Source organism: Chroicocephalus ridibundus, chromosome 1 (genome assembly GCF_963924245.1).
Source record: "Chroicocephalus ridibundus chromosome 1, bChrRid1.1, whole genome shotgun sequence".
In the NCBI taxonomy this organism is placed as follows: Eukaryota; Metazoa; Chordata; class Aves; order Charadriiformes; family Laridae; genus Chroicocephalus; species Chroicocephalus ridibundus.
In genome coordinates, this window is record NC_086284.1 from 123,629,081 (window position 1) to 123,650,251 (window position 21,171).

The following is a 21,171-nucleotide window of genomic DNA, read 5'->3' on the forward strand; positions in this document are numbered from 1 at the left end:
TTCCCATTTTAAACAGTTTGGAAGGAAATAAAATACTTATGTATAATTAAGAAAAGCTGCTCTATAATACAAAATTGAGTTTGTGGTATTTCACTGTGGGATGCTTTTCTGAATGAGGTTTTTGCATATGAGATGGTGTCTGACATTAAAGGGAGTAGAGTTTTTATTAAGAAGAACTAAACATGCCCAATACTATTGCCTATAAGATTCCTTTTTCTTCTACTGTCCTCTCTGTCTACCTTATGTGTACTCCCAGCTATCACCTGTAACACACAGAAGTACTTAAATTTAAGGCCAATTGAGTAGGTATTGTCAGGTATTTTATGAAATAGAAGTGATATTTCTTCTGTCCTGTTCATCTCGGGTATACAAAAAATTAACGTTACTAGTAGAGCAGTTTTTATTATTTGTCATTCACATTTCTGACGCATCTAAAGATGTTTTATATTTCCCCTTCCATTCATTGAGGTTACTGGCCTGTGTATGCTCAAAAGGTATATGTTATAGCTAGGGACATTTAATACTACACAGTTCTTGAAAAGGTTTATGGGCACGTCTAAATGTACGTAATAGGACTATTCACAGTGAATGTGCAGTTTTCCCTTTGGGAACCAAAAAGCAAGCACATGAAAAGTTGGGGTAGGGTGCTACTTCTACCTTATTTCTGTGCATGAGGAACCGACAGTATAAAAGATGCAGGTTTATTTAACGTTATACAAAGAACATGAGGCAGAACTGGGAATTTGACCCAAACCTTTAGAGACCTAATTCAATGTCTTAACCAGAGGCCATCCTTGCTCTCCGATTAACACTGACTTTTTATTCATCCTGTTTCTATCAAGCTACATTTTCAGACTGAGTTGCACTCGCTTGGGACAGTGGGCCATTGGATACGTGACTGGCGATGGGAACATATTGCAGACCATACCTCACAATAAGCCTCTGTTTCAAGCTTTAATTGATGGCAGCCGGGAAGGATTGTAAGTACAAATTTCTATAGTTACCATAGGTCTGAAATTCTGATTTCCTTCTTCTTTTAATAATTTTATGGGTAGTTATTAAAGATTAAAGATCTTTAAAACAGAAAATCTGGATATAGTGTTTAGTATTCCTTTGGAGTTTAAGGACCATCCCTTTTATTCATTTGAAAAACACTTGTTTCCAGGTAATTCCATTAGCCAAAGTTAACCAAAACTATATCTCGTAGCAGATAAACTCCAGGAGAAAAATAAAATCGGGCAGCTGTCATATTGATTTTTTCCTCCTCTTCCCCCTGCACCCCCCTACCCAAGAGTCCCAAATGCACTTAAGCTTATTGAACAATTATTACTGCCAGTTACTCATGTGTCTAACTCTGGACAATGATTTGAAAGCTTTATAATTGCTTTTTTATATATTGTGCAGCCGGAACATTTTCCAAGTTCTAATAGTTTACCGAAAAGATTTATAATTATAAGAGAATCTAAGTTTATAGGGAGCAGTAGTACATTTTTACTAGGCTGGCTGAAGTAGCAGACAAATTTTTGGTGTCAGAATGTTTACTGGGATACATGTTGGTATGTCCACATCTTCATGATAAAAAGAAGAAACAAACAAAAAAACCAAAAAAAACCCCCAACCTGGTAAATTGATCAATCCTTAAGAAAAGGTTGAGAAACTCTAAAGAGTCTTCCAATTTTTCTCAGTCCTCCCCAGTCCAGTAATCTTTTTCCAGGTGTGATGATTTCATAACTGTAATTAAAAACACATTTACTATGGTAGCATTTCTACTTGAAAACTGAGCAAATAAAAACTAGAGCTGAGAATACTTAATGCAGAGTGTAAATATAACTTCTTCGTAGCGTGACTTAATAAAATGACTTTCAAGAAATTGTTTCCATGTTAGAGGTAACAAATCTGAATAGAGAAAAATTTAGGGTCTCCATAATATCATTTAACCTATTATTTGTTTCCAACAGGATTGAAATGCTCCCATCAGTTCTTGCTTAAAGTCCAGTCTGCATCTTGGATTCTCAGTGTAGATTTTTATTGTAATAGACACATTTATGTATGTCATAATATACATAGATATACACATACATATATTATGACAAATGAATAATTTTTTATATATCATAATATCCACAGATCTACACAAAAGCCTGTTACTTTCTATTCTGCTCCATTGCTTAAAATAGTCCATAGAGTCACCGAGCATGATGGTCACAGTGGACACATCACTAGGAACATACACAAGCGTAAGCTCACTGTACAATGAAGATCTAAAATACTCTTCTGTTGAGCTACCCCCTCAAAGTTATCTGCTAAGTAAAGCTCAGAAGCATTCTGCTGGTAGCTGTGCATGTGATAGCAAAACCTTTCCTGTGCTTTTATAAATGGATTTGAGCGTGTATCATAATGCACACGTAGCAATTCAGTTGCACCCAGAAGATGAGAAAGATAGCTGAGGAAAGATGATGCATTTTAGTTCATGTCTACTGTAATTTATTCTGCCCCTTTGAAATTTCATTGGTATTATTTAGCTAATAAAGCTAAAGAAATGTCCATATTTATAACAATCTTCTTGTGATGCAGCTATCTGTTTCCAGATGGACGAAGTTATAATCCTGATTTAACAGGGTTATGTGAACCCACACCACATGATCACATAAAAGTCACACAGGTATGTTGCAGTTATTTTGTAATCTTCACTTCCCTTAGTATCTCATCTAGTAGTGATAATAAGCTTTTATTAAAACGTGAGAAATAAATTCATAAGAGTGAAAATATGTTGTTGATAGAAGGGCTTAGATGAAGAACAAGATAATAATTCTTTAAACTCTAGAGCCGATGGTGATACAGACAGCATGTCTTGGAAAGTTTTGTTTATTCTAAGCCTCTTCCAAGTAAGAAATATGTTAACGGTTACTAAAGATTTTTTTGATATTTATGTTACAGATTTATGTAAGTTGGTGTTTCCTTGCTAGTAGGAGATGGGAATACAGAAATAAAATCAAGATCAGATGATGGTTTTGAAGCCTGAACAGGAATGGTACAGTTGTTGACAGGTCCAGGAGAAAAAGTATAGTTTTTATATCACAAAGATAGTAGTTCCAGGGGGGTTTCTCCTTTCTTCTTTGTTTATTGTGCAAATTAAAAAAGAGATCAGGGAAAAGCGACAGAAATAATTAAGTGCCTAAAGGGAGTCACTTTGCAGAGAAAATGAGAATATTTGTTTTTGTAGTCTTGTTAAGTGATGATGTGATAAACTAATGTGCAGATGTTTGATACTCAAGTAATGAGAAGTAGCCACCACAAAACAAATGCTTGATTAAAAATGGTGCTGAAATTAGCACTACAAGGTTAAGGTATACCAAGTAGAGCATTTTTCCTGACAAAAGCATCTGAAAGACTTGAGGATACAATCAAGGAAAGACATCAGACTGGATACAAGCCGTACTGTTTCAGATGGCCTTCCGTTTCTTCAGAGCAGACTTGGTGACCTGCTGAATCTTCTGTAATGCTGAGTGCTCTATGTGCATTCCACCTCCAGAAATATTTTATAAAAGAAATATTCATTACTGTCTATGGTATTATCAGGAATACCATTGTGATTATATCCCTCTTATAAGTAAAATAATTCCTAAAAACAATTACCTGAAGAAAGTGTGAATACTTCCACTTACCTGACTTGCCTCCTTTCTCTCCAGTCTTGAAATAGTAATCAAAGAGTAATGCAGAGTTATCAGATATTTGTGTTGCACAGAACAACTTTCTTGCCCCATATCCTTACTTTTCTGCAAGGAAAGGAAAAGCAGCTTAGACATTCTCAGTGATTACCTGGTTCTTCACAAGCCGGTCATGTTGTATTTTGAATTCATTAAATGAATCCAGTTGCTCCTGACTCATAGTTATGAGAACACCATTAGTTAATTGTGATGGTAATTCAACAGAGTCTGAACTATATGAATGCTGCCTTAAATAGTATTTAACTGTAATAGTTTAAAGCTGTCACTAGATCTGCTTAACTATGAAAAGAAGGTATAAAAGCAGATGCAGGGCTAGATGGCTGCAGATGGATTCTTTGCGAGAGGTCCACCATAAGCATCTTTACCACATACTGACTGCAGCTGCAGATATGAGCTATCTCTTTTGTTTTCCTTTTTTTATTAGCCTCATCTCCTCTCCCTTTACTCAGCAGTAGCTGCTTATTTTCCTGTGGCCTGGATTCCACTTACTTCAAGAACTCAGATTTTATTTTTTTTCCAAGACTAAAAAAAAATCTTTTTTTTATACACAAATGCATTTGATTGCCACTTCCCCAACATTACTTGATTCTAGAAAACTGTTCTAGACTTGAGACTTATAGTTATTTCTCCTGGTGGTGTTCTTATACCTTTCTGTCAGTCTTGCAAGGATAGAAAGTACTGAATGATCTGTGCATGGCTGTTGCCATGTTATCCTGGGGGATGTTCTTGCCATGCTTCCTTCACAAGGGTTGTTTACTTCAGTTAACCATACTACCCTATTACATCCTTGCTGCAGGTAGAAAGCCCTCTTACTTGTCAGTTTTCAATCCAGTAACTTTTATTAGTCCTGAACTCATACACAGAAAAGAAAATCTCAATTTTGTTCCCATTTATCGCTTAATTTCTCACAGCCATGTGTTCATTATCTTCCTCTTAATGGCAACCAAGGAAAAGCGGGTTATATGCCTTGCATAGTAGTTCCATGTGAGAAGTCTGTAGAAAACTTAATAGGCACAGATATTTTAAGCTTTTTTGTAGCATGTATTGTGCTATATAACAGCTTTGAAGAAGCTGAAGAGTAAGCTGTTTCAGTAACATTAGTGTGGCTTTTAAATAGATCAGTAGCAATAGTTTCCTCGACTAGTAAGTAAAGTGGGAGGACACTTTACACTCGGAGAAGTGTTTGTCACTACTGGTGCTTAAGTATATTTTTTTGTGAATAAATCACAGTCAAGAAGTAACCACTTGGCTTTCTTTTGTTACAGGAGCAGTATGAATTGTACTGTGAAATGGGTTCCACGTTTCAGCTGTGTAAAATCTGTGCAGAGAATGACAAGGATGTGAAGATAGAGCCTTGTGGACACCTTATGTGCACATCTTGTCTTACAGCGTGGCAGGTACTGTCATAGTTTAGTTAGTAGAGAAGAGGATGTATTTCTCTGTTACATCCCTGTTTACAGTGTGGGTATATGTTTACTTTTCTAGGTACTCAGTAAGAGGGTTCAAGGACATATCTATTTTAAATGGTAAACTTTTTCATTTTGTGGGCTAAAATCTGTGAAAAAATAAAGTTCCAGGAGTCATAAAAATCTGGACTTGTAGGCTTGCCAAGGCCATTTGCTGACTGCTACTAAGTGGAAACTATTTCCTGAGTGCAATATCTACTCAGGCATTGAAAGCTGGGCACTTGGTGCCAATTCAGTCACCCAGGTCACTTTGTGGTGTATGCAAAAGGCACGAAGAGGACAGGTAGCAGCTGGGAGTGGATAACTGACTAGACAGTGTTTTGTAAGGAGACGGGATAGCTTTCGTTGGACAAGAATTCAATCAGCAGTACAAGTCATGAAATGGCCTGTGGAAAAATAAGCTTGGGATTCTGGATTTTCATGTCAATAATATGCAAAGCACTAAACCACCTAGCTTTAGACAGTTGTTGGGGTAAGAGATTGAATGGAGGGGAAACTCTGATCTCTCAATGCCGTTTACAGAATATCCCAAAAAACACAGACTTCCTGGTGATACAGGTTGGTATGTTTTCTCCACCTTGTTCGTGGACATGCCACTCTGTGGGAAAAGGGAGGACTGGTACCTTTAGTTCAGTTAACAAGCATTTGACTTAAAAATTAAAATCAAAAGCAGAGGTCATTCCTCTTTACAGCTTCAGACTTTCCCCTGATAGGTGCTTCTCAAATTGAATCCTTTCTATCTCCTTCACCCTGCTCCTATTGTATCTATATTTTGTGGGGACGAGTAGGGTCATCCCATTCTCAGGCAGAGCTCTGTTCCACAGTTAGGCATCAGTGTTTGGTTGCAAATGTAGCGATAAGAGTAAAAAGAATCCTTGACTCTAGTCCATTTTTGACCTGGTTTTAAATGCATTCATCTCAGTTAATGAGTTTTCATTCTCATTTCACTCTCGTGTTAAGATATGACTTAAAGTACTATAGTTTTTCTTTTCAAATTCTTAATAAAGAAATCATAATTGGCAGGCTAACACAATGTATCAGAGGTATCATTTGAGTTTATTTTCCATTAGCAACAAAGCTTGTTGAAAAAGTATTCTCAGTTTCTGATTTCTTTCTGAAATTTGAGTTTGATGCTCCAAACACAAATCTTTCAAATTGCCCACAGATCATAAATTCTGAGAAAATTCCATTTTTACACATACCCAAATAAGAATACTTATTTCACTACAAAGCAACTGCTGAACTGGAACAATGTTTTCTCATTTCAGGAGTACCATTTCTGTTCTTACCAGTTTCATTCTGAATAACAAACGTAAGAGGTCTGACTATTTTAATATTTATAATTTTTTTTAGGGTTTTTTTTTTTTGCTTAGCTGAAAAGGACTGAAATCTTAGTACTTTTGATTGCCAGGTGTCTCATAGAATGGTAGCAACATGTGAACATGTGAACAGCATGTTCCAGTGTTGTGCCAGCGATGTGTTCTGATTCTGGGGGCTTGAGAAGCTGAATTCCTCAATACTTTGGCCAATGGCTAGAGATTCAGGAAGGGGACAACAAAGCATTTTAGGCTCAGAGAACTGGCAAGTTCAAAAACATCAAGCTTCATGAGAACATTGCAACCAGCTGTAATCAGCAGGTACATTTCGGACTTCATTACAAATTTAACTTTTGTATAATTAGTGAGGCAATGAAGAAATATTACATTGTAACAGCATCAGCTGTTGTGAGCTCCTGGTGAGCTAGTGTTTAATTGGCAGCATAATGGCTCATTAGACATGCCTCAAGAGGTCCAATACAGATGTTTTCACTAAGCAGAAAAAAAACTGAGTAAGCAACATCAGATCTGCATAGAATACTAAGGATAATTCAGAGTTTTTCACCTTTATGCAGCTCAGTCTCTCTAATAAGACTTGGTTTAACTGTTTCATTTTTGTATTATGCAACAGGAGTAAAATGTCATTTTCTTCCACAGAAATCCATTCTTGTCTAAAAACTATGTGTCTGGACTTGTTTCTGAAAGTATATGGGCATATATGCGCCATTGTAATGTTCACAATAGCTACTCTTTCAATGCTCTAAATAACTTTTGTGTGGGCATGGACAAATCTGTGTGTTCATATAGACATCTCGGATCTCAGTTTTAATTTCTAAGTTGCGTTCATACTGTTGAATACAAATCCCTGCTACTGTGATTGCTTACCCAATATATTTTGGTGAATTTAATGCTTTTGAAAAGAAAGGAGGGAAACTGTTAGTACAGAACTGTTTGACAACACAGATACAGGAAAGCCTTGAAAATGGAAAGCTCTGTGCCTCATCTGTAAGGCTGTTTTTAGAAAATGAAACTGTAAAGAATTGTATGAGTAAGGGAGGACTTCTGTTCATTTGACAGCAATTACTTCAGTAGGTCCATATAATTTGGAGGCGCACTTTGAGGTAGTAAGTGATGTTGGGTAGTCCTTTGTAATTAGGATGCAAGGCTGTTAAAGGTAGATTACTTATGTCTTTCTGTACAAAATGAAAATCCAGTACTAACCATGCAAATAGACATGACTGTTGTCAGGAGTCATCGTTTTTAGTTATCTGGCCTTGGGATACAGTTCCTCCATAAACTGTAAAATCATCTGTCAGTTTAGTAAGACTGGCAAGTGTCAAGATAAAAATAATGCTGGAAAAAAAAATCAAAGCTCTCCTTACATCTGAGAAATCAAAAAGCTGCACTTGCTTGTTGATATTTCAAGGTAGGTAGGTTGTTCAGAATTAATTTTGGCATTCGTATCTTTTTAGCTGTCTGTCTACCTGATTGCAAATATGACACAATGTGATTTCTGAATTCAGATTGAGTTATCTTGATCTCTCAAAGCTTCAGGGCTCTTTTTGGTGTGTTGTTTTGTTGTGGTTTGTTGTTTTTTTTTAAATCAAATCCAGATTATACCTCTTAAAGGAAAAATCTCTCTGTAAGTGCTAGGAAGACTTCTGATATTTTTGTTGATTAGTAGTCTGAAATCTACTTTAAAGGCTTTTTGATTACTTCTGATGAAGAAAAAAAATATTTCAGAAATTAGTAAAAGGAATGGAAATATGGCTGCTTGAAAATCATTTAACACATTATACAACTTAGACATTAAAATTCAAGTAATTCTTGTTTCTGATAACATGTGAAAATAGTTCCCTGCTTTACATAATTTATTGAAAATGTAATAAAATCCTGGTTTGTTACTTAAACATGTAAAAAAATATTTGTACCTTTAGATTTCTGTATGCATATCACTGAATGATGGTAATGTTGCAGCCATGAGGTACTGTAAATAAGTTCTTCACAGAATAAGAGCCACATGTTCTAAAACTCATCTGCTTTTTCTAACTTAAAATGAAAAATAAACACTTTATATTTAATATAAAAGATATATAATAAAATGCATTATCTCCGTCTAAACACCTCACCTTCTTTCCTCTGAATAGGAAAATTGTAATCTGAAAAGGCAAAGTGTTACTTCCTGGTCTTTAATACTAAGACAATTACAATTTTGGTGCTTTGTAGAGACAATAGTAGCATTTCGATTAGTTATTTTTAAGTGAAGCTTAATCTTTTTGAAGAGAGGCAGCTTTAAAAGTGCAGTCATTTTACCATTTATTATAGTTAAATACCTATCAGTCTGTTTCCTGTTTACGCCAGTGCTTCTGTAAAAGCTCTTAGAGACCTGTTAAGGGCATTTTTGTGTAGAAAAATATAAGACCTACTTTTAAAATCACTTCTATTTTCGATTTTTAAAAACTTATGTACTTTTTTGTCTTGCTGTAGGAATCTGATGGCCAAGGCTGTCCTTTCTGCCGCTGTGAAATCAAAGGAACTGAACCAATAATTGTGGATCCCTTTGATCCAAGGGATGAAAACTCCAGGTGCTGCAGTATTATTGATAGCTTTAGTATGCCCATGTTGGACTTGGATGACGATGATGATAGAGAAGAGTCTTTAATGATGAATCGTTTGGCTTCAGTCCGGAAGGTAAATTTTCAAATACTGTACAACAGATAAAGCTATACGTTTGTAAATGAAGCTGCCTGTAATTTTAAACAATGGGAGTTTGCACTTCATGCTCTAGGTTTCAGCAACTCACTGAACAGTTCTCGGGTTGAGAAAACAAAATGCATCAATATTGCAGCAATAACACTGAAGTTGAATAGGAAGGGGAAAAAAAGTTCCAGATTATCAGTTGATATGAACGGAGTTAACTCTCATTATAATGGAGGAAGCATGAGTCTGCACCAGCTGAGACACGTATACACACGCACAGAATATTTTAGGATTAAACTTCACTTTCTACGTGGATTATAAATATTATTGCTTTGTAAAGGTGACTTGGAATCCAATTCATACTGCACACAAGTAGCTTTTAATCATGTTTTATGTGAGTTGTCCATGATTTTTTTTCCTGTATTTTTAGTATTATGTACTTTTAGTGCAAAAAGTTTATCTTACGTGTTCATGGTGACTTTGTATTATGGGAATTTTTTGTCCTGAAAGTGCTCTATGTTAAATTCTGGGATCTTTCTTTCCTCACAGGAGATTTCATCACTGGTAAAAAAGCACTATCGTTAACAAAAGTTTATTTTATGTTGGTAGTTTTCACTACTATATTTTAGCCTGGAATAGATATTGTCATAGCCCGTGCTGTATTATACCTTTTACTAAGGTCATCTAGATTGCATAGTTGCCTTGGAATTAATTCTGTAACATCTTACTCTTCGATTTCCTTATCGTATTTGTTGAAGAAAAAAAAAGTGTTTTCCCCTCGTATCTGAGTATCTGTCAGTTAATATACATACTTCTGATATCCTTCCTAACCTCTTAAGTCATACGAATCATTCTTCTGTTGTGTATGTAATACAACATGGCCTACTCTTGGGAACAGTTTATCCTTCCTGCCTGAACTTAAATTGCAGGCTGACCTTTCTGAGATAGCCTTGAATTGATGGGCTTTTATAACACTATCATTTCCATGATAAGGCAAAAATGCATTATGCTTTTATCAGAAGAAGGAACAATAGGCTTTACTATAAGAAGTCTTGTTTTCAGTATCCACCGAGCGCTTGAGTGCTTTGGTGCTTGCTATTTTTATGTCATAGATTTCATCATTCAGTGAAAGAAATCTACTAATTATCCTGGAAGTTCAGAAACAGTGTTTTCCATTCTTTGTTAGCCTTTTGAAGTCTTTACTTGCAGTTGTTGAATTTTCATATCATTTGATGACTTTCAGCTGCGGTTTTCTTCTTAAAACTGTTACCAGTTGTTGAACAGTGATGCTTTTAACCACATCGCCTGTGTGGAAGATGGTGTTATTTAGATACACTTGTTGTTAGTAAAGCCTTCATCAGCCTTGTCTCTTTCTTTCAATATTTATTTATTTTTCCTGCTAAACAGTGTTTCTTCAGAGCCTACTAGAAGAAATTCTTTTTTTCCTCTATGACATTATGTGGGATTTTATCCTTTTTGAATTTTTCTTTTGTTTCTTATTAATGCTGTTAATATGAATAATGCATAATGGCTGTGTTGTAGTGATTTGATTTGTTGAAACAATGGAAGTTAGATGACATAGACAATAATTTAGCTCTTGCAGCCAACCTGCTGATACTTTAGTTACTTTGTAATCCCAATGAACAAATTTTTCAATTCTTACTTTATTGCAAGGATTGTCATAGAGTTTCTCAACATAAAGCTGTTAATCCATGAAAGTCAAATGGGTTGATTTTGTCTCAAATCACCTCACTAGATTATGTGGTATTACTGAGAAAATCTTCTTGTGGCATATCTGGCTAGTAGCGAGCTGGGATGTTGAACTTTCTAGAAGAGAAAAGTTCCAGGGACATGAAGTCTTGATGAAAGTGGCTGTAGGGCTTCATGATGCGTTGCAGAAATATTCAAATCAATCCTTATTGTCCTGAAAGCCTTGTTGGAGGAGAACTGTTAAAATGTTTCTAAGCTGTTACTACCAGTTTTCACTATCTTTGGGACTTGTACCTGTAAATATATTCATAATGCAAAGAATAGTTGCAGTAAGCTCATTTTAGAAGCACACAGAGTCAGGTTCATCACTGATTGAGGGGCCTGGGTGGGTTTTTAAGTGACAAAATGAAAAGCTGAAAAACACTTTTTGGAAATGGAATTAAAGTCTAAAGATGGTACAATTGTTTTATCACCCACTGTACCTGTATGAATTATGAATATAAGTTAGATATTGTAAAAGTACCAATTCTGCAGTTTATCACTCTATCTCCGGAGCATACTCATAAACTGTAAGAGGTGTCTGAATTAAGTCCCTGAGGGACCTCAGACTTGAAATTGCTTTAAGAATAATCACAAAGCTACTTACTGATTCTTTAATGGAATGATTAGATGGATCCACTCTAAGAAAAATGAATCATTCTTGCTAGGTGTTTGTTGTGTGTAAGTCGGCAGCAGCAGCAAATCAGCTGTAACAGAGGCTTTAGAGAAATCCACTGCAATTAGTCTGTTTATCTGCCTCATCAAGCAGCTTATTTTTTTTAATTTCCAAATTGTCTTCAGATATTTCTTTATGAAAGAAAGATGAAGAGTGGTGCCAGAACCTCTGTTAATTGTCTCATTGCTGAGAAATTTCCAGCCCCATGGTATCAGATTAGCTAATGCAGTTATTGCCTAAAGTGTTCCTTTTCTCAGCTCTATACTGTTTGTGCCAGCCAAGCACAACATTATGAAATGCGCGTTAAAAAAAATGCAGATTACAGGCTCGGGTAAATATTAAAAATGGCTTTCCTCATTTTTAAAAAGCACATTTGAGTCTCTAGTAGACTATGTTTGGTACAATGAGTATTAAACATTATGGAGTAATGTATGCCATGAAGTAATAAACATAATGTTTAATACTCATTGTCCCAATGAATTAAGAGTTATCTGTCACCTTACCTTGTACAAGACATAACTTGATACGCTTTTTAAAAGAAAGAAAGAAAATAAGGAAAATACAGAATGCAGGAGTTCATGATAAGAGCGAATAATTTTGAATTTATAAGTGCTTAGGTAATTGTTTGATCCAAATAATATTACGTGAAAACAAAGAGGAAGGCCCTAGCAGCATAGGAAACGATGAGGTTTTCAATAGTTTAAAGTGAATTAACATTCTCTAAAAATGCTTTCTTCTAAAACTAGGTGAAGTTACCTTGTCTGGGGAGTTACTGTCTTCTCTGGGATTAATTTCCTAGCTGTCTGAATGCACCAAAACCTGACTTTGATTCACCCTGTTACTTTAAAATAGTCATAGGACATTGTCAAAACTGAAAGACACTGTTTCTCATGATTAGGCTTCTTCCAGCAGATGAGTTAGGTTAAACTTAACAAATCATGACAAAAGACCTTGGTTCTCAAAATATGGGAGGAGGCTATGTTTTTGACTCCTCCACCCCATTTCCATATTATTAAATTGCCTTTTTTCCAGTAATGAAAAAAGGCATGCATTACGTAGTAATAATGCTTTTAATTTTATCCTAAAAAATACAGGAATATGTAAAAAAAAAAAAGTCTTCAAATACCTGTCTAGGTATTCCCTTCATATGTACATTCTTAGCTCATGTATACACGTCATTTCCTTCTTAATGATACACCTGGTTTGTGGGAGTTTATTAAAATCATGGCACACAACAAAAGAGTCCTTTACTGCTTTGTTGTTAGTATTTGAAAGGAGTGTAAATGCTAGAAGGCAGTGTGCCTCCTTTAGTTAAAATGTATTTTACTGATTCCCTTGGGCAGTGTGGCGCTGACTCTCACCTTAACTAACTCCCTCTCCCTCCTTCACATGTATTTTCTTGGGTCAGCAAAGGAAAGATGAAATAAAGAACAAACCTGTCCACGTAAAAAATGTTTACAGCCATCAGTGTTAAGTGATGTAACTTTATATCCTCATACAAATTTTTAAGTCCAGATTATACTAATCTGTCTTGGTCACAATTTACCCTAACAAGAAATAACAAATACGTGAGTTAGTCTTATCTGATTATAAATGAAGAAACTTCAGGGAACTTCTTAGAAGTGAAAAGTCCACTTCTGGTGTACGTCTGTTTGGACCTTGTTAGATGTCTCATTATGCAATTTATAAATTACTGAGTTCGCTCCAGCAGGACATTAACAGTCAGGATAATGTTCCTCCGTCAGTCGCTTGTTAGGATTTGTGTTGAACGTGCTTTTCATATGTGCCTATCTGGCAGACAGGCGTTTGAAGCTAAAACTCAATTCAATAGCCCAGCTGATAATATTTCCACAAGAAAACCTTCACTAGAAATTGCAATCAATGTCAGAAGCAGCCTTGTTCTTCAATTTACAACCACTAGGGGCAAACTGATACCAGTGTATCCCAGTAATAAATACAGCTGATTAAATAACACAAATGTGATCTGCTCTGCAGTACAATTGCTAAGTAAGTCGTAGCTGCTTTTCCCTTGGCAGCAGTCATGCCAACCAGCTATAGTCCACGTTGTTACAAAGGAGTCTGTGCTCTTGTCCTTAATTACATCTTTATTGCACAGGTCTGCGTGTGTTGCAGCAGAGCCCCTTTGTATGCCGAAGGTCTGTCTTCTGTCACTGCCAGTTCATTTGTATTAATTTGTGTCTTAATCACTTGCTTGTTTTATCTTTCTGTCACTGTGCTGCTCTCATTGCCGCTTTATTTCCAGTGAACAGAAAATACACAGAAATTTCCAGTAGGTGACAAACAGAAAAAATTTGAAGTCCCTTCATCCTTAGGGAGTCTGCCAAAAAGAGTAGGTCTTATGTACATCTGTTAATACCCTGGCATCCACATGAAGTACGGCCATCTTGTTGGCCTGGCTGTCACAAACATCAAATAATGCAGCTGGAGAGGTTGGATGGGGGTGGACAGGAAAAACATGTTGGGTTTTTTTTATAATGGGTGTGTGACGGAAACGTGATACTGAATGCTGAAGAAAACCTGTTTGTTGCTGTGGAATATTTTGTTTTCTCTCTTTTATTTTTAGTTTCAGTAGATCTAAACAAGGAATCATGATTTTCAGTTTCTCCCAGCAAGGCATTCTTTCTTACTTCAGCACCAAGGTGACATGGATTAAGCTTCCTTGTAGGGGAGAGAAACTGCTTTTGCTATCAGCTATTTTTCTTTTTCCTCATGCCTCAGAAGTTAATCTTGAATCTATTGGCCATCAACGGTTCTCTTTTCAAAATCTCTGGGGCCACAACATGCTCTGATAGCATTGTGGCTGTAGGCAATAGTAGTTCAGAGGACTGAAAGATGATTTTGCTATTCTGACAGAGGACATTGATGTAAGCTGAAACTGAAGTCCTTTCACACACTTAAGACTTTGAAAAATTTCCATTTCATTTTGGCAGTTGTGATTTACCATTCATGGGATATGGTAGGTTGAGATAGCTAAATACCAAATGTATGTGGAATGAGAAGCTTATTGCATAAATTAATATCCTGTTTCAACAGGATTAAAACCATGTCAGGTTCTAAGAATCTTGACTTTTTTAAAAACAAATTTTCATATTTTTCTAGTTTTTGTTATTGCCTACTACATATTAGGTGTGCCTTCCAGCCACTTGTTTCCATAAATCTGAAAAAAAAAAAAAATCAGTCCCCAGTGAGTTTTAAATGTGAACATTCCCATGATTTCTGTCTCTGCTGGAGCTGCACTGTTTTTATGACAGGAGAAAAAAAACTTTCACATGGATGAGACTAGTGAGGTCACTGAAGGAAGAATGTATCGTTTTGCCTGTTGATTCTGTAGAGGAGACCTGGGTAAGGTTGTCATAGAGAAACAGTGATGGATATTCTTAAAATGCTGTCACTACAATGTTGTTCGTTTAGCTCTGGATTCACATAACTACACACAGCGTGACATTTGAGACTCTGTCAGGTTACTGTCTCAGGAAGTTAATTAATGTGATGGTACAACCATAACAACATCTTAAATCCAAACAAATATTTTCTGTCCAGTAACTCTGGAAAAAACTCTGGAAAACAGTAACTCTGTTTTCAGTATTTCCTATTTTTCTCATTCTTTGTTTCCAGCTCCTATTATGCATATAGGATTGTTTCTTAGATCTTCTGAAGCAATTCTCTACTGACTGAGATACCGTACGTTGTGCAACACCTAAAATGTAGAGACTTACTACAACATTTGCATTTATTTTGAGTGCACCCTCAGTAAGTTTGCAGACCACACCAAGTTAGGTGGGACTGTTGATCTGCTTGAAGGTAGAAAGGCTTTGCAGAAGGATCTGGACATGCTGGATCAATGGGCCGATGCCAAAGGTATGAGGTTCAACAAGGCCAAGTGCTGGGTCCTGCATTTGGGTCACAAGAACCCCATGCAACGCTATGGGCTTGGAGAAGCATGACTGGAGATCTGCCTGGCAGAAAAGGACCTGGGGGTGTTGGTCGACTGCCAGCTGAATATGAGCCAGCAGTGTGCCCAGGTGGCCAAGAAGGCCAACAGCATCCTGGCCTGTATCAGGAATAGTGCGGTGAGTAGCACTAGGGAAGTGATCGTGCCCCTGTACTCAGCACTGGTGAGGCCCCACCTCGAGTACTGTGTCCAGTTCTGGGCCCCTCACTACAAGAAAGACATTGAGGTGCTGGAGCAGGTCCAGAGAAGGGCAACGAAACTGGTGAGGGGTCTGAAGAATAAGTCTTATGAGGAGCAGCTGAGGGAAGCTGGGGTTGTTTAGCCTGAAGAAAAGGAGGCTGAGGGGGAGACCTTATCGCTCTCTACAACTACCTGAAAGGAGCCTGTAGAGAGGTGGGGTCGGTCTCCTCTCTCAAATTAAAGGTGATAGGACAAGAGGAAATAGCCTCAAGTTGCACCAGGGGAGGTTTAGACTGGATATTAGGAAAAAATTTTATGCTGAAAGGGTTATTAAGCATTGGAACAGGCTGCCTAGGGAAGTGGTTGAGGCATCATGCCTGGAAGCATTTAAAAGACAGGTAGACGTAGGGCTTAGAGATATAATTTAGATTAATGATGGGTTTTGTCAGAGTTAGGTTGATGGTTGGACTAGATGATCTGAAAGGTCCCTTCCAACCCAGGCAATTCTATGATTCTGTAATTCTATTTTAAATATTTGTATCTTTTTGGAGGTAAGAGACCTCCTTATTTGGTTCTATTTCAAATAATTTGGGAAATAAATTCATTTTCTGTCTGATGCTGAAGCCAAAGCATTGAATATATTTATCTATAATATTTATTTGAATTATAATATTTATTTGAATTATAATATTTATCTGAATATTTATCTACCTGAAGTCATGGCTAACTGGGGAGGTCCCAATGGACTGGAGGGTAGCAAATGTAGCGCCCATCTACAAAAAAGGCAGAAAGGAGGATCCGGGAAACTATAGGCCTGTCAGTCTGACCTCGGTAGCAGGGAAGGTCACAGAGCAGATCATCTTGAGTGCGATTACAAGTCATATAACGGACAAGCAGGGGATCAGGCCTAGTCAGCATGGGTTTATGAAAGGCAGATCCTGCCTGACGAACCTGATTTCCTTCTATGACATGATGACCTGATTATTGGATGAGGGAAAGGCTGTGGACATTGTCTACCTAAACTTTCGAAAAGCATTTGACACTGTCCCCCATAGAATTCTCATGGAAAAACTGGCGGTTCATGGCCTGGATGAGCATACGATCTGCTGGATCAAGCACTGGCTGGATGGACGGTCCCAAAGAGTGGTGGTCAGTGGATTTAAATCCAGCTGGCGGCCAGTCACAAGTGGTGTCCCTCAGGGCTCGGTGTTGGGACCATTTCTGTTTAACGTCTTTATTGATGACCTTGATAAGGACATAAAGTGTATCATCAGCAAGTTTGCAGATGACACGAAGCTAAGTGGGAGTGTTGATCTACATGAGGATAGGGAGGCTCTACAGAGAGACTTGGATAGATTGGACCGATGGGCCAATGCTAACGGTATGAGCTTCAACAAGGCCAAGTGCCAGGTCCTGCACTTGGGCCACAACAACCCCCTGCATTGCTACAGGCTTGGGGAAGTGTGGCTGGAGAGCTGCCTGGCAGAAAAGGACCTGGGGGTTCTAATTGACAAGCGGCTGAACATGAGCCAGCAGTGTGCCCAGGTGGCCAAGAAAGCCAATGGCATCCTGGCTTGTATTAGAAATAGTGTGACCAGCAGAAGGAGGGAGGTGATTGTCCCCCTGTACTCAGTACTGATGAGGCCACATCTTGAGTATTGTCCAGTTCTGGGCACCTCAATATGAGAGAGATATCGAGCTGCTGGAGCGAGTGCAGAGGAGGGCAACGAAGCTGGTGAAGGGCCTGGAGAATAAATCTTATGAGGAGCAACTGAAGGAGCTGGGACTGTTTAGTTTGAGGAAGAGGAGGCTGAGGGGAGACCTCATCACCCTCTACAACTACTTGAAAGGCCATTGTAGAGAGGTTGGTGCTGGTCTCTTCTCACAGGTAATTAGCGATAGAACAAGAGGGAATGGGTTCAAGCTGCAGCAAGGTAGGTTTAGGCTGGACATTAGGAAAAAATTCTTCACAGAAGGAGTGGTCAGACACTGGAATGGGCTGCCCAGGAAGGTGGTGGAGTCACCATCCCTGGATGTGTTTAAGAGTCGTTTAGATGTGGTGTTAAGGGATATGGTGTAAGGGAGAACTTTGTAGAGTGGGGTTGATGGTTGCACTCGATGATCCCAAGGGTCTTTTCCAACCTAAATGATTCTATGATTCTATGAATATATTGTATTACATGGCTCTTGGCTTTTAGGACTGCTTGATGGAGTTATAACTAAACTTTGAAAACTAATGCTATTAAATGATACAGTGTTTATTATACTATTTAACTGATAGATGCTTTCTGCTAGGGAAAATGAATTGACATTCAGTTTATAGTAATTTTATAATTATGGTCGCTCAGGCATGCTTGTGAGATACATATCTTGCTTAGTTATTCAACTTACCATAATGTTCAGAGATCCTAAGCACCTCACAACCATTCATGTGTTTATCTTCATGGACTTCCAGTCAAGGTCAGGGACATTCAGCAATTAAAGGAAACAAAATTTGTTCAAGCCATTTAATATGGACATTGTGACCGCTTCGTTATAGAAAGGACAAACTGGAAAGCATCTGATAGCCATGAAGAGCACAAATCTTGAGTTGCTCAGTCTCTTGAAATTGAATGTATAGTTGTGACAATGAGCTTATACATGTAGACCAGGTGGTAAGACCCTATGTATCACAAAAAAAAAAATCATTCCGGCAATGGAATTGAACCTCAGACTTCTAGCTATTCAACACCTCCTCACTCCTCTGTCTCATTTTCTCTTGCAGTGTTACCCAGTAATACTGTGGTAGCTCCTATTTCTGAAGACAATCTGGTAGCAATCCCAATTGTATGGGACAGAATATTAAACTAAGCTGTAGTGCATAGGGAAAGGAGTCAGTATACTAGATTCTTTTCCTGCACCTCTTTTTGAATTTATGAAGTTTTCAGATTCTTTAACATAGTCACTATAACGTGAACAAAGGCGATGTTGTTTACTTTTATACCTTGTTAAAGAACTTCCTAGTCCCATCCTTGTCATCACTATGGGTTGTATAGCATTGGTGAGAAAAAGCTTATGAAAAGAGGGGAAAGGTTTTCATCAAAGTGATTTAGCTTAGAGATGGGTGCATTTTTGTGAGCAGTTTTATATGCTTGCCTTATGAAGATGGCAGAATGTAGCCTCTATAGGCAAGTTATTTAGTGAGAATACTAGGATGCCTCAGTGCACAAGCGGCCTGAGGCTGATGCTTGGTGTGAATGTCTTCCAGTGACTCGTGTGTAATGTCATGGAAAGCACAGAACAGCATAAACATCCAGGTTTGCTTACAGTACACTGATACAACTACAGTGGGTTCACAGAAGTAACTGATTTATGCAAACAACTAAACTGTTGTTAAAACTCAGCCAGGTGAGATTCGGGAGGACTTGTTGACTTCTTTTCCATAACTGTAAGCTGAGCACCTATACTGTCTATTAATTAAGAATAGCAGGGTGTCCATTATGATAACTGACTGTTAGTAAGTACCTTACAAGTATCAAATATTTTAATAATGGAATGGAAGTTGTATGTTTGAACATCAGGTAAATACTAGTAATGCGGTTTTTTCCTGTCTTGAAGTGCAATGAGAGGCAGAATTCGCCAGTGACTTCCCCAGGATCTTCCCCTCTTGCACAAAGAAGAAAACCACTTCCAGACCCCCTGCAAATCCCACATCTTAGTCTTCCACCTGTACCTCCTCGTCTGGATCTTATTCAGAAGGGAGTAGCACGGTCACCATGTGCCAGCCCAACTGGATCACCAAAGGTAAGTCTTATTGAACCATTATTTCTTTATATATGAATATTGAGAAATTATATTGAGTTGTTTTCAAGGTGAACTTGCTTTTTAGTTTTGGAAGTCAGGCTATTATGAAATTTTCCGTGTGTATTTTCTTTTTCAGGAGTTTGCTCAGTCCAAAACAGCTTTAATTCCTTGTACCTTACAAAAACTTGAGATTAGATCCAAATTGATTACGTCTCTTATCTCCTCAGTTGACTTTGGCGAGTGCTTGTCCCTTTGCATAATAACTTGCATAGTCAGAGGTTTACAGCTGCATGTGTTGGTCAAATATGACCTCTGTTTGTCTGATGATTGTATTGCACTTGGTTATGGTCAGAATTTTAAAGACATTGCTGTAATGGATCAATTCTGTATTAAACTCTGATTCATGAAAATAGAAATGAAAGTTTCCTGAAAAAAGATTTTAAGGTCGTTATCTCATTTAAATTGTGTTGTGATCTGGTGATGATTTATACTCAATTTCCGCAGTGTCCTTACAAGAAAAAAAATGTACAGATACCCTGCTTTCAAAACCTTAACTGGCATATATTAGGACTCAAGTTTCAAGGGAATTAATAATGACTCTATAGCTAATAAATTGTATGTATTTTGTGAAACTAATGATACTAAAGAGTTAATGATTTTGTGAGTGGATAAGCATGAATGAGAAGAAATCCTTTGTTGCTCTCCATTATGAGTTGATCATTTTCTTGTGATTGCTGTATAGAGAGGGGGAATTAGATTTAAATTTTGATTTGTAGATTGAAATTAAGATGACTTGAAACCCGTATACTCATAATAATCTTATATGAAGTACCCTATTTATTTTGTTAGGGTTTTACTTTGAGCTTGAAAATCAGCCTCTTCTTAAGATTCTAGTGGTTTATAATTTATAGGAAAAAAATATGTTTGAATATTTTTTTAAGCTTCTTTCATTGCTTTTTGTATTATACAAAGGAATTTATAACACAGTGAGGATATATCCTGAATATTTGGCACATCCATTAAAACTTAATTTTACAGTAGCATATTTTTACAAATTTCATGTCTTAACAAAAAACAGAAAATCAGAAATCCATTAATATTGCTTTAAATTTTTCAGTAACGTTCTTTTGAAAATGCTGTTTTTTTCCCTTGAAATTTTTCCTGAAAAAAAAAAATTTTTGGAAGGGTGAAAGGGAAATAAGATGGGGGTAACAAGGAATAATTTCATACTTTAAAAAATTTAATATTTAAAAAAGCAAAACAAAACCAAAAAAACCCAACAATTTAGTCCTGCCAAGACTAATACTTCAGTGAAAAAACTCTTCTCTTTTTCTGCAATGGAAAGCTGTATAACTATAAGCTGTAACAAAAAATTTGGACCTAACCATTATCTTCATGCCTTGACAGTAAGAATAACTATTCTTCTCAAGTAGCAGCTAAATTAAACACTTCTTTATTTAATATACTGTCCTATTTATATTAATAGACCTGCAGGTAGGATAACTTTATTTTCAATCAAATTAATGCATTGAGGTGCTGCTCAAAGAATAATGGTGTGCTAACATGTGAAGTGAGAGCAAATACTATTCTTTAAAACTTC

At 37.0% G+C, this 21,171-nt stretch overlaps 1 protein-coding gene across 9 annotated transcripts in view; it reads left to right on the plus strand.

The window, feature by feature from the left end:
• The window catches only part of CBLB (Cbl proto-oncogene B), a 135,635-nt gene that overhangs the window by 82,612 nt on the left and 31,852 nt on the right, over positions 1–21,171 (plus strand). For all 9 annotated transcript variants that reach the window (XM_063349617.1, XM_063349669.1, XM_063349636.1 and 6 more), the window contains 5 exons: positions 843–980; positions 2,575–2,662; positions 4,994–5,125; positions 8,998–9,201; positions 19,386–19,571. In XM_063349617.1, the coding sequence (XP_063205687.1) occupies positions 843–980; positions 2,575–2,662; positions 4,994–5,125; positions 8,998–9,201; positions 19,386–19,571 (748 nt within the window). The remainder of the gene's footprint in view (positions 1–842; positions 981–2,574; positions 2,663–4,993; positions 5,126–8,997; positions 9,202–19,385; positions 19,572–21,171) is intronic.